Source organism: Arachis stenosperma, chromosome 7 (assembly GCF_014773155.1).
Source record: "Arachis stenosperma cultivar V10309 chromosome 7, arast.V10309.gnm1.PFL2, whole genome shotgun sequence".
Classification (NCBI taxonomy): domain Eukaryota; kingdom Viridiplantae; phylum Streptophyta; class Magnoliopsida; order Fabales; family Fabaceae; genus Arachis; species Arachis stenosperma.
Window position 1 is genome coordinate 3,069,798 of NC_080383.1, and position 14,620 is coordinate 3,084,417.

Sequence of the window (14,620 nt, forward strand, 5' to 3'; positions counted from 1 at the left end):
TTTGGGCGAGTTTTAATTTTTCTATAAAATTGTGTGTTCAAATCTTAGAAAACATTTAAACAAAAGTTGTGGTTGCATTATGCTTTGGTGTTGAACAAATCTCTCCCACTTTGTTGACCAGTTTAGCCACGTGGCACTAAGCTATTGGTTCATTAACTGTCAAGTCTGAAAATTATATCAAATGTTTACTTAAGACCGCCATGACATACGTGCAGCAATTTATGCATGCAAGTGTTGGGCGCCACGTCAGATTTTCTTTCTCTTTTGGTCCTAAAGCAAATTGTAAAAATCAAATCTAAGAAAATGTCTTTTCTTTTATGGCTCCTTTTGTTTTATTTTATTTTATAACTTTTAAATTTCATCACATGTATAGATTTGTTCAATGTTGACTACTATATCTTACAGTTGACTATTATAATCATGGGTCTTAATTTGAGCATTATATTGTGTTATATTATTACAGCTATATACATGGCAGCACTTCTTTACCTAAAACAATAACTTATATGATAACTTATATATGCTAATTAAAGTGTCATAAAATTATGTTTTTAAAAATTTAAACTAAAGCTATTGTGATAATGTTTCGTGATAAATAAAAGACACGTTCATTTATTTTTATTATGATTTAGTGTTTGTAGTCAAAATTTTGTAACTAAACTCCGTTTTTGTGGTAATGAAGAGAAAAATAAAATTTTTAGTTATACCATAACTATTTTACATTATTATATTATACTCCTATTTATAATATAATTTTTTAATTAAACTAGCCAAATACTAATCCTATCAATACACATGAGTATATTTTTAATATATTCTCATGCATATGCAAAATCTTTTTTTCTGGAGTTTATTTAAATTTTTTATATATATATTTAATTTTTTTTAATTTATTTTATGACAAATTCTCTTTTTTGGTATAAAAAAATTAAAATTTAGATTTTTAGATTATAAATTTTTTAATATTATATTATGAAATCAACTTAAAAAAATACATAAATAATTATATCTTTAACACCATTAGAATAAATTAGGTTCAGCCTTAATTTAGTCTTAATTGAATGTATGCCATCTTTTTTTTGTGTGTTTAATTTTTGGCTGAAAAATGAATACAATCAAAAGAAAATAACTAGAATAGGGGATCTTCTTTTTTTTCCAATTTTTTCCAATTAGATTTCTAATTATTACTTCATTAGTTATATCATGTCCAAATAGAATTTTATGCATGGTCTTACATATAAGAAGGCTCTACTTTATTTCAACTTTCCATTGTCAATAGGGTTAAGTTTATCAGTTGTAACTAACTTGAATTATATCAAAGTAATAAACGTACGGCTGATTATATTTTATGCATCGCTTGTTGATAATGTGAAATAAAAGCGTACAATAATAATAATATTTTTAATTTAATATCAACATTAATACTATATTATTAGACTATATTATATTATTATTTAGTGTGGTATATACTATGTTGGACTGCCAAAATAAATCATGTTTTTTTGAAGAAGCTCTAAATAATTCAACAATATGCAAGAACATTTTTTTTTTCGCATAAGGCGGCATATCCTAATAAGTTGTAGCAATACTATGAATTTGAAAAGTATATATTTTGTTACTTAGAAATTTGGTCATGTTTGTACTAGTCCATAATAAATTGTGTTCAAAATAAAACTGCTTTTAGTACCGCTCTTGACGAAAAAGATTTGAATCCTAATAAGATGTTCATCATATGTCACAATATGACGATGACAATACAGAAATTCAGAAGTATTATTCAAATATGGAGCTAGTAGCTAGCATATGTTATGGTTTAATTTTTTTTATAAATAATGTGAGAATAAAGTATTATTTTAACCCTATTCTAGAAGGGTGTCAATATATTATTTAGTATTATTTTGCCTTCTTTAATTTTAACTTCAGTATTGACACCCTTCTTTTTTTCTTTTTTTTTTCTTTTTTTTTTTCAATTGTTTGCGTACCCTCCAAAACTTAAAGAGTAATTTAGCCTCTATTAATATTATTGCATAATAAATTTAATTGTGTACGACATTTAACAGTATAAACAGTAATAAATACTTAAGCAATTTTATAGAGTATCTTCTAAAAACTTATTTTTGTCCAAACTTTAACTTTAGATTATTGGATTGATTAAAAACATAATCAGTTTATGTGTTAAATATACAAAAAATAACCTTATTATAAAATAATACATAATGGGTGGTTTTTCTTTTCTCTATGGAATCTCCCGTCTAATTTACTAATTACTAATTTGTCACGAATCTAAGCTTCGTTTAGGAGTTTGTCACTAGCCAATAGGTCACTGTATGCGCAAGACAGATTCGAACTCTCGACATTTATTTAAACGAACTAATAAATTAATTATTAGACCAACTCAAGTTAATTATAATAGAGTATTATTTATGCTCTAAGTTATTTTTTTTTAGATGTATTTATTTATTTATTTTTTGTTTATCCAAACGGTATCCCCCAACCCGACAGGTTAAGGACTAATCCGTCGCGGATCTGAGCTTCATTTAAGGGTCTGCTGTTGGTCAATGAATTACTGCATGCACAAGGTAGGATTTGAACTCCCAACACTTATTTAAGCGGACGAGTGAGCTGAACACTCGACCAACCCAAGTTGGTTGGATGTTTTTATTTTAGGCATGCTTTTTTGGGTGAAATTATATGGTGGACAAAGAAGATAGTAGTTTCTAAAGTTCATAGTTGTTTTTTATAACAAAAGCCCATAGATGGACAAAAATACCAATAGGTCATAGCTTAATATTAGTATGTGGGGGTGGGCTTTGTTTCTTAACATAATGGGCTTTAACAAAAAAGAAAGTGTCACTATATAGTTCATGTATTTATGAAGGCCCACAAAATTAATGTTATGCTAGGACATGGCAATGGATGGTTGTAATTTTCAGGTCAAATTCAATTCCTTAATCCAACAATAATATCCTTCAACAAATAATACTAGTGTCTCTTTCACCATTTATAGTGACTCATATAAAATTGTTGTTGTTATAAAGATATTTAGATTAGATTTCGACAAATTGTTATGTTATGACTGATGAGACTTAGTCTCATTAAAAGAATAATTTAATTCATCACATTTGAACATGTTATCAAATTTGTGTTCTTTGGACGATATTTGTGCCAAATAATAATTTCAATTTGATTATTTATGTTAGATTAATGCAACTTTTGATGATAATAAGATTATAGATTAGATTAGATTAGATAAACGTAATTACGTAAATGGTTAGGTTGAATCTTGAAAGAGTGGATAAATATCCATGATGACGTGTTTATCTTACATGCACTATTTTTGTAATGTTCTACACACTCCTATTACGTGCCAAATTTAATTTAATATTAATTATATGTGTTATTTTCAATCTGAATTTACCTTATTATCCTTCAGCTTTAAACAAATTCTTACTTCTGATACCTATTATTTTGGGGGCATTTTAGTCTTTTTGAACTTGTTGTCCAAAGCACAAAGAGCAAAACGTCATCGTTCTGCTACCAACGCAAAACTCAAACTTTATGTTGCAGTGAGAGAGAATTAGGATCCTCATCTTCTTCTCTTTCTTTCTCAGTCATTCATTCATCAAATTCAAGCATTTTCCTCATTCTTCACTCTCACTCAGGTATCTCTTTTCTTTATTCTGTTCGTTTTTCTCCATTATTCAGTTTCAATTTTGCCCCTTGTTAATTTGCTATCATTTTTTCAATTCAATTTAACATCTTTCCGATTACAATTTACCATTTAAGAGAAAGGGAATTGCGGGTTTTGTTCAAATTTTCATCTTTTTTTTTGTATGATTTTTGTTATTATTGTATGGTGATTGATTCAAATAATTTGTTGAAGGGTTGGAAGATGAAAATTTGTGGAGCAGGTATTGATATTTAATTTCTTTCCCTCTTTCATTTCATTTGGTTGAAACTTTCTTTTAACAATTCTCTGTCATGTGAGTTTCTATCAATTTCTTTTTGTATTCTTTTCTTATTTATTTATATGTATTTTGTTGATCCTAAATACTTTAAATGAGATTGTTAAATGTTAGTTGAGTGATTGAGTATCATCTAGCTGAATTTATAAACAATGCATTTTATTGATTTAAAAGTGATATACTTCTCATTTTGCCACTTCTAGAAGAGTTATGTTATATGAGTTGGCTCAATGTAAGAGAAAGAGTGAATTGAAAAAAAGAAACAAGAAAAAACAAAATTTTCCTTCTAGAAAAAAGGTTTAGTGCACATGCGTCTTCCACTCCCCAACATCTATAATAATCTATTTATAAAATCAATGAGGTATAGACCATGGAGATTGGATTAGTCCAGCTGCCTGAGTGACCAAATTTAACAAATAAATAAACTTTATTAGTACACAAATTTTGAGCAATTGATATGGATTTGTTATTACAGCTGGCCAGATGGGAAAATCTATGAACATAGAAGCTTATAATATATATGTCTTAGGTTTTTGTCTTTCACTGAGTGAATACTAATAGTCAAACCATAAGGCACTTTTTATATACATCATAATAACAAGGTTCTTTTGTCCATTTGTCTGATTATAAGCATAGAAGGGAAAACATTGGTTATACCTACATGTATTTTTAAAGAGAGGGTGGTTACATGAACAAAGGTATTGTAGCATCATCGAGTTTCAAATTAAGGTTGTGAATTGTGATAGTTAATCATTGTTGTATGTGATGATTTTGCAGCTTTTAGTCTATAGCTTTGGTACCTGCAAAGTGTTAACACACACATAGTGAAGATATCCAGTACAAGAGTGAATGCAATTTGTGTGTATGCATATATGTATGTACGTACGTATGAATGTGATTCTTCATTCATAATCATGTTAGACTATAAATGCTGTCCACTTAATTTTGCAAAAGTTCCATTTCTTTATAGCAATATATATAGTTCATTGGTAGTATAGAACTCTTCTTTACTGATAATTGGTGAATTTGAAATGTTTTTTTTTTTAAGCTGTGATGTTGTTATTTTCTTGGAAATTTTAGATTGTTAATTTCTTCGATAGGAGGACTCACATTTTACTTAAAATTCTGAGCAGCAAGCTGCAGCAGCATTGCTACAACATCCAATTCCATTTTAGTGTATATCTCTTCGTCTATTTCCAGCCCTTCCAAAACCAAGTTCCTTCCATCACTCTCTAGATTTTCTGTTGGACGCTCGTGCTTCTTCCCCCAAACTCGTTCACATATTACCGTCAAACCCTCCATGAACCTGTTGAACAGACTTGGATTTGGTAGCACAAGGGCACCAGAGAACATGGATTCGACAATTCCTCAGGGACCGGATGATGACCTCCCGGCACCAGGGCAGCAGTTTGCCCAGTTTGGCGCTGGCTGCTTCTGGGGTATCGAATTGGCCTTCCAAAGAGTGCCTGGGGTATCCAAGACTGAGGTTGGTTACACACAAGGGTTTTTGCATAACCCGACCTATGAGGATGTGTGTTCAGGGACCACAAACCACTCAGAGGTTGTAAGGGTCCAATATGATCCGAAAGAATGTAACTTCGACACACTGCTTGATGTGTTCTGGGATAAACATGATCCTACTACACCGAATCGACAGGTATATACGATTTTTTAAGCTAAGATGATATGTTAATTAGAAGTTAGAACTTTTATTCCCATCTAATAGGAGATAAGATCCAAGAAGGGAGACACATCAGTGTAGCTTCTTCTTTGATTGTTAGAGTTGAAGGATTTAATTCATATTACATCTATATAAGCGTCTTGTAATATGCTTCCTTTTGTTACATTTTTCTCCCTTTGCTCCTTGGTTTCTTGTCTTTAAATCTCTGGTTTCATTTGTTTCTTGAATTCCATCTTTTATTATTAATGACAGTTTGATCTTCCTTTGTGATAGGGAAATGATGTTGGAACACAGTACAGATCTGGAATATACTTCTACACTCCCGAACAAGAGAAGGCGGCCAAGGAATCTTTGGAGCAACGGCAGAAGCAGTTGAACAGGAAGATTGTTACCGAGATCCTTCCTGCCAAGAAGTTCTACCGCGCAGAAGAGTACCATCAGCAGTACCTTTCAAAAGGGGGTCGATTTGGTTTCAAGCAATCAGCTGCCAAAGGATGCAACGACCCGATTCGATGCTATGGTTAAAGTGTTGAGTGAATAACAGTCACAGTTTAATAGATGTTAAAAGCTCATAGTTTGTTTGGTTAAGTATTTTGTTAATATTATGTCAACATAGCTTGTTCACACTGTTTTTGTAAGTTGAAGATTGAGATAGCTATAATTTGAGCTTTAGAGTTGTATATCTTGATTTTATATTTATGATTTTGCTATGAAGTGGGAAGTATTACAGTGATAATTATAAGCATTGTATTTTTTTTTTTTTTGTATTAATATGGGGCTATAAGCCCAAAAAGAGAACCAGAGACCCTAAATACAAATAGAACAGGATAAGGTAGCCCCTCTTTCATCCTCCACAAGCTTTGTATCTATTCCAATGCATTCTATGCTGCTTGGCTTTTTTTGCTTTTTGATTAGTCTCAAACATGGAAAAGGTGAGGGCCAGCATGTATGGAAATTGACCTTACAAGCCAATAAAGTAAAAGTAGAGAATGTTATTTTTGAAATCATAGTATGTTTTGAATTGATTGATGAGCTAAATTTTCTCAGTTTGGATTCATGAAAAGTGATAAAATAATACAATTGTGAAAATTATCTCTATAAGGAAAAAAGGGTGCCTTAGGGAGCACCTTGTTTTGGGTTATTGAAGTCCAAATTTTCACTTTTGAAAAGTCCAAACCTCCGTAACCAACTCTAAAATATAAGCCTATATTAAGACCTCGGTCGATTTCAACCAATTCGGTGATTACTTATATGAAGATGTCTTTGTGTGAAAATAATAGTTAAGATGTTAACATCTATTATATTAAGTAATTTATAATACAATGTCAAATTGTTTGACCATTCTCAATTTTTATACGAAGATATCTTTATGTGAATAGTTATCTTAGTTAAATCAACATGCAACTATTATTATTGCTTTTAAGGAGTTGAATATGAAATTATGAATATGGTGAAGATGGTGCCTAACCTAACTTTGCATATAGTCAATTATTTAATGGATGGTGATTGTAGACATGAAAACCCCACACAACGTGGGCTCTTGTCATTTTCGAGCATGTAAACAGACAACATATGCTCTCGTCTATGATCCTTTGCCAACTAATTAGTAGTTACTATCTTATATCACATTTAATTTCTTAGTATAATTTATCATGAGCCTACTTAATTTTTAAACTCATGTCTAAATCTCAATATTGTACATGCAATAATTCATTGGCTGGCGATAAACCCTTTATAGAGTTCCAATCTACAACGGATTAGTTATTGACCTGTTGGATTGGGGGATACCGTTGGAAACTAAATGAAATATATATAGAAGCCAAAAATAACTCCATCAATTTGATAGTTGCCTTCTTGAGATTTATTTTTAAAAAGGAAAGAGATTGGGAAACACACTCTTCAAGAATCTCTAACACATGATAAGTGATAACCTAAAGCATTCTACAAATAGTTTAAAAATTAAAAGTATGGCAACAATGACAAATATGAGGTGTTTATTTCTTGCGGGGAAAAAATGGTCCTATTACCTTTGGGGAGAAGAATTCGTGACAACGATAGACAATAGTATGTCCAATTATTCAATTATTTGGGTGGGTCTAGTTATCTAAATGCTACATATTCTACGATAAATTATTGTTAAAAAATTCTATATTCACACAAAAAAAAACTATCATATATTTTTGTATATTTTTATTTATTATTTTATATATTTTTAATATGTATTCTACATTTTTTATATATTCTATACGAATAGCTAAATTTTTTGTGTGTATATAGTATGATGGATTATTGTGTCCTTCATATACAATATAATATATTGGATACAATTAATTACTGAATAATTAAGAACCTTTTTTTTAATGGTCAATATGAACTTGATGGCAAAGCTCATTTAGAAAGTTCAATTCAAAATGTGGTCATGCCTATAGGTAAGCCAAATAAAAATAAAGTAAAATTAAAAAGATATTATTATTATTATTATTGTGTGAAATATGGATTTAGTTCCCTTAAAACACACAGGATTAACCTCTAGGGTTACTATAATCCATCCAAAACTTATATACTATAATCTAAGGATATGCATGTTGTTAAAGTTTAAGGAAATGATTAATTAAGGACTTTATAGTGTACTTGAAGATAATAGTTTTTTGGTGCAACAAGTATGATGAGCGCTCCAAAGGGACTACCACATAAAATTAGGACCCATGATGGTGATGGTGATGGCCTGCTTGCTTAGCCAAGTGGGCCAACTAAGAACCTTATATTATATGGATTTATATGTAGGTGGATTCTATGGTGTAGAAATGAAATTGTTTCTACATGTGTAGAAGGATAGGTGTTAATGTATTAGTAGTTCATATTGATGACTCTTGGATGGAGAAAAATTAATTAGAGTACACAATTGTTGGTTCATTGGATCTACAAAAAAAAAGAGTGTGTGACATTGTATTGTGCCATAGAGATAATTTATTAGATTTTTTTATTTTAATAAATTGAATAAATATTTTATTTATTAAAATAAATAATTTAAAAAATTATTACCATGACGAGATATACGTATTTATAAATATAAAAATATATTTTATAAAAATAATTAAAATATTAATAATTTAAATTAGACCAAACTTTTAAATATAGAACATTTCAATTAATGTGGAAGGTGGACGATCTTAATCGTACTACTTCCACTGGCGTTTTTTTTATTAGAATTTATACTAAATCAATTCAAATAACAAGGCATATCAATTCAAATAATAACAAGGCGTATCAATTCAAATAATAACAAAGCGGGATTCGAACCCCCAACACTTGCTTAAGCAAACTAGTGAGCTAACCACTAGACTAAGTTCATTAATTAGTTAGTTAAAACAGCCTATTTCTTCTGTTATTTTGAAATTGCTCATCTTTTCTATTATTTGAAACTACTTATCTTTCTTATTATTTGAAATATTCTATTTTAAGAGTTTGATTTAATTTAAATTATTAATATTTTTTATTATTTTCAAAAATTATATTTTTATATTTACAAATACACATATCTCGTTTATAGTAAGGAGATATATGAAAATTAAAAAAATACACATATCTCGATACGAGTAAAATTATCTCGTTTACAGTATAAACAATATAAGAGATGCTGATGTATTTTTTTAATAATTTTTAAAATTATTTATTTCAAAAAATAAAACATTTATTTAATTTATTAAAATAAAAAATTTCCACATATTAGTTGATTTATTGTTAATAAATATGTGTATCACTAATTAAATTAGAATTAAGTCCATTAGATGAAAAAAATTTTGAAAAAAAAATAATATTTTTTTAATATTAACCAAAATATTTTTCATAGAATTTAAAAAAAAAAAGATCTGGAGACTAACTTACTTTCACTCTTAAAATTATTACTATTAAAAACAAAAGAATGTATAATTTAAGTAATAGGTAATTACTATTTTTTACTGTGGTTAACGAATTTTATTTATTTTTATATTTATAGGTCCTAAATATATTACTAATTATTTTTATATTTTTGATATTTTACATGTTTTAATTTATAAATTGAATTGATAATTTACTATTATTAAAGGTATCCCATTTTTCAGAAGAAAATATTTAACTTTAAACAAAAACTAAATTATAATGATATAAAATATTTTAGACAAAAATAAAATATTTCAAACATTAAGGATAAAATTAGAACTTAGTTTAAATATTATGGACCAAAATAATATTTTTTCAATTGTAAATTGTTATTTATCTTCAAATATTTAATAATAGGGTAAAAATATACTTTTGTCCTTAATGTCTTTAATGTTTTCGATTCATTTACAATTGAAAAAATATTTTATTTTTGTCTAAAACATTTTATATCGTTTTAATTTAGTCTTTTGTTCAAAGTTAAATATTTTCTTCTAAAAAATGGATACCTTTAATAGTAGTAAATTATCAATTCAATTTATAAATTAAAACATGTAAAATATTAAAAATATAAAAATAATTAGTAATACATTTAGGACATATAATTATAAAAACAAATTAAATTTGTTAACCACGGTAAATGAATAGTAATTACCTATTACTTAAATTATACATTCTTTCGTTTTTAATAGTAATAATTTTAAGAGTGAAAGTAAGTTAGTCTCCAAATTTTTTTCTTTTTTAAATTCTATGAAAAATATTTTGGTTAATATTAAAAAAATATTTTTTTTCAAAATTTTTTTCATCTCATGGACTTAATTCTAATTTAATTAGTGATACACATATTTATTAATAATAAATCAACTAATATGTGGAAATATTTTATTTTAATAAATTAAATAAATGTTTTATTTTCTGAAATAAATAATTTTAAAAATTATTAGAAAAATACATCAGCATCTCTTATCTTGTTTATACTGTAAACGAGATCATTTTACTCGTATCGAGATATGTGTATTTTTTTAATTTTCATATATTTCCTTACTGTAAACGAGATATGTGTATTTGTAAATTTAAAAATATAATTTTTGAAAATAATAAAAAATATTAATAATTTAAATTAAATCAAACTCTTAAAATAGAATATTTCAAATAATAAGAGAGATACGCAGTTTCAAATAATAGAAAAGATGAGTAATTTCAAAATAACAGAAGAAATAAGCAATTTTAACTAACTAATTAATGAACTTAGTCTAGTGGTTAGCTCACTAGTTTGCTTAAGCAAGTGTTGGAAGTTCGAATTCCGCCTTGTTATTATTTGAATTGATCCGCCTTGTTATTATTTGAATTGATTTAGTATAAATTCTAATAAAAAACGCCAGTGGATGAAAGTAGTACGGTTAAGATCGTCCACTTTTCACATTAATTGAAATTAATATTTTTAAGAGTTTGGTCTAATTTAAATTATTAATATTTTATTATTTTTATAAAATATATTTTTATATTTATAAATACATATATCTTGTCTACATGGTAATAATTTTTTAAATTATTTATTTTAATAAATAAAATATTTATTCAATTTATTAAAATAAAAAAAAACCTAATAAATTATCTTTATGGCACAAATATAATGTCACACACTCTTTTTTTTTTTTGTGGGTCCAATGAATCAACAATTGTGTACTCTAATTAATTTTTCTCCATCTAAGAGCCATTAATATGAACTACTAATACATTGACACATATCCTTCTACACATGTAGAAATAATTTTATTTCTACACCATAGAATTCACCTTATATGTATTGGGTGGGGGTGGGTCCTTGGCTTTTCATGCATTAATGTAATAAACTACATTAATATGATTTTATATTGAGATAAGAAAAAAAAAAAAAAAAGAGGGATGGGGGGAGGTTGGGAATTATGTACTTTATGTGAACCTTTATACTTTATAGGTTCTAAAAAATGATTTTTCTTAATTAAAAGAATCCAAAAAATTGGACATCTATTATAGTTTCTCAAGTATTTTTTTAACAAAAAAAAATAGTTAAAATCAATTTGTTACGAATCTGAATTTTATTTAAAAATTTATTATTGGTCAATAAATTTTTATATACATAATAAAAATTTTGAATTTTTGATAATTGTTTGACTAAATGAGTGAATTAATAATTCAATTAATTTAACTTAGTTATTAAATATTTATTATTAAATATAATAATTAAGTTTTTTTATATATCTATCATTTGAATTTGGTTCTTCTAAAGTAAAAAAGTTAATAAAGTGGTAAAATAAATAATTAATCACTATTAATTTCGTAACTTTCATAAAATATATGTCTCACTATCTTAATTTAAAAGTGATTAACTCATTATTTTACCATTTTATCAATTTTTCATTTTAGAAGATTTTGATTCCTACTATTCATATAAAAGATAGTTATAAAGTTTTTATTTTTTTTTATTTTTAAGGCAAAGTATTTTAAATTTTTAAGGCAAACTACCATGTTTTCTTTAACAAAAACAATATAGATGATGATATGATGTTGAGATTTTAACTTAATCCCATGTATAAATTTTTTAATTATTTTACTAGTATTCCATTTTTATTGGTTAAACTCACTGATTATCTACCTTATCATCTTAGAGTGCATGTAACATCCTGAAGGGATTTAGCACTGTTTATATTATAATTTTTTTCATATTAATTAATATATAAACAAATAAAATATATAATAAGTTGACCATCATAATGAATCTCTATCAAATTAAGATTAGTAGCCGTTAGCCAACTTTTCCATAGCTTAGGTCTTAGGATTATTATAAGGGTAACCAGATCTAAACCCGAGTTTAAAAGTGAAAAAACACCTAATAAATATAAAATTTGTTGCTTATTATATTACTTCATATGGTATGGTCCGAATAATTAAAATAAGTGATAATGTTATTAGAATGCCAAAACCATGTGATTGCAGTTCTTAAAAATTGGAGGACAAATTTTGGAGTTTATTCCACGTGGCAGATTCTGGTTAGGCCACGTGGAAGCTCCCTCGGATGCCTTTGTAGCTGGGATATTTAAAGTTTTAAACTGTGTAAGAAAACAAATAGGGAGGACATTCTTATGATGCCATGTGAGGCTGTGATTGTGAACACTGAACATAACCAGCGCGTGATATTACGCGCTTTGGTAGTGGCGCGTGGTCCTATTTTGCTAATTATATAATTTCTTTTTAGAAAAATAAAAATATTCTGATTCGAGTTTATCAAGTATGGAGAAATGGATACTCTCTCCTTTTTCCTTGATACTTGAGCAAATTTTAGTTTAAATTATTAACCCATGATAACTTTTTAAAAGGTAAAATATATTATTTGTTTTAAAATTTATTAAAAATTTTAAAAATATTTTTAAATTTTATTTTGTTTTAATTTTATTTTAAAAATTTGTTATTTGTATTAAATATATTCTTGAAAGCTGAATTTTTAAAAAATTTAAAATTAATTTAATAATAATAAATGACAATTATATCTAATTTATTTGTATTAAAAGTTATTCTTGTAAAATTTTGGCTAAATTGGTAATAAATTTTTATAAAATTTAACTGTCAATAATATATTTAATATAAATCGAAAATTTTAGAATAAAATTAAAAGAAAATAAAATTTAAAGATATTTTAAAATTTTTTTGACAAACTTGCGAAAAAAAATACTTTTACTTTTTTTTTTAAATAAAGTTCATAGCCTCATTGGTAGTGCATAGTAGCATGTTGTTATGTTCCAAATCTCAATTTTGTAGGGAGATGAGAAATGGAAAAGGAATGGAAGGAATATTGTTAATATTTGAGTATTGAATGAAATTTTCATATATTCAATTTTGTATAACACTTAATGCTACATCTTATTATCAAACTTAAAATGTTGGTTTAAGATTGTGCATCAAATTCTCTTTCAATGGTTTCTATTTTACTTTAGTTTGTGATTCCCGTAAATAAATTGTTTTAAATTTCAGATTTGGTAATAAATTATGATATTAGAAATTTAATAGTCAAACTACTAAATAATTTCATATTTTAAATCAAAGATTTTATCAATCATGATAATATATGTTAGAATATATAGCATATATTATAAATATATAAAACAATACATATAAATATACACAAATTTATAATGTTTAATTTTTTTATGTATGTGTAAATTTTTTAAGATATTTAACAACAATAATAATATTTGTTGTAACATTAATACATGATTGATTTAAGCACTTTACCAGTCACTTTAGTTGACAAAGATCTTGACTTTAATTAATAATCATATAATATATGTTTATCTAATCTAATTAGAGCCAGGACATTGTTAGCTGTATAAGGAAATTTGCCAAATAATTTAGACAATAGAATATATATTTCAATTGTTTCCATTTTTAAGTTTATAGTAATATAAGGGGTAACAAATGCTTATGGTATGTTTTGTTTTATTTGAATTTTCTCTTTCATATAATAAGTGTTTCCCATTAATCATACAAATAAACTGCTGGCATTTTAATGGTTATCGCAAATTATTAATGCCGCTTTTGCTTACTATTTATACACATTCAAATCTACAGTTATTAAAACTAATTATTAATATAAAATATATTAAAATATAAAATATACATTAAATATAAATTAAATAATATATATATATATTTATACACAAATATATAATAATTAATTTTAATAATTATTTTTAATATATAAATAATATTTTTGATTTAGTATTTACTTATTTAGCCATGATTTTTGAGGTGATGACAATGGGGTAAAAATGGGGGTGGGAAGATAATGTGTTACTTCCTTTGTTTTTTGGTCAAATAAAAAGAAAAAGAAGTCTCACCAAGACACCAATTCAATAATTGAGTTTGGTTTAAATTTTCATACAAACTTTGTACCCCAAAAACAGGACATTCAATTATTCTAGCAGTATAAAAAATAAACAGAGATCCATAGCGATTATTTATAAAACAAAATTAGTGTCTTGGAATTAAAATTTAGCTCCGAACCATTTTAAAAAAAATA

The 14,620-nt window shown here is 26.4% G+C and overlaps 1 protein-coding gene across 2 annotated transcripts; it reads left to right on the forward strand.

Annotated features, from left to right (window-relative positions):
* The first annotated feature begins 3,509 nt into the window (after positions 1-3,509).
* Positions 3,510-6,388, forward strand: LOC130941458 (peptide methionine sulfoxide reductase-like). Of its 2 annotated transcripts, XM_057869966.1 has the most exons (4): positions 3,510-3,662; positions 3,884-3,911; positions 5,099-5,622; positions 5,920-6,388. In XM_057869966.1, exons 2-4 carry the CDS (start codon positions 3,893-3,895, stop codon positions 6,169-6,171), a joined length of 795 nt encoding a protein of 264 aa, XP_057725949.1. In that variant the 5' UTR covers positions 3,510-3,662; positions 3,884-3,892; the 3' UTR covers positions 6,172-6,388. The 2 variants fall into 2 exon arrangements, with proteins under 2 accessions (XP_057725949.1, XP_057725950.1); XM_057869967.1 differs by lacking the exon at positions 3,884-3,911 and having other exon boundaries at positions 3,547-3,662.
* The last annotated feature ends 8,232 nt before the right edge of the window (positions 6,389-14,620 follow it).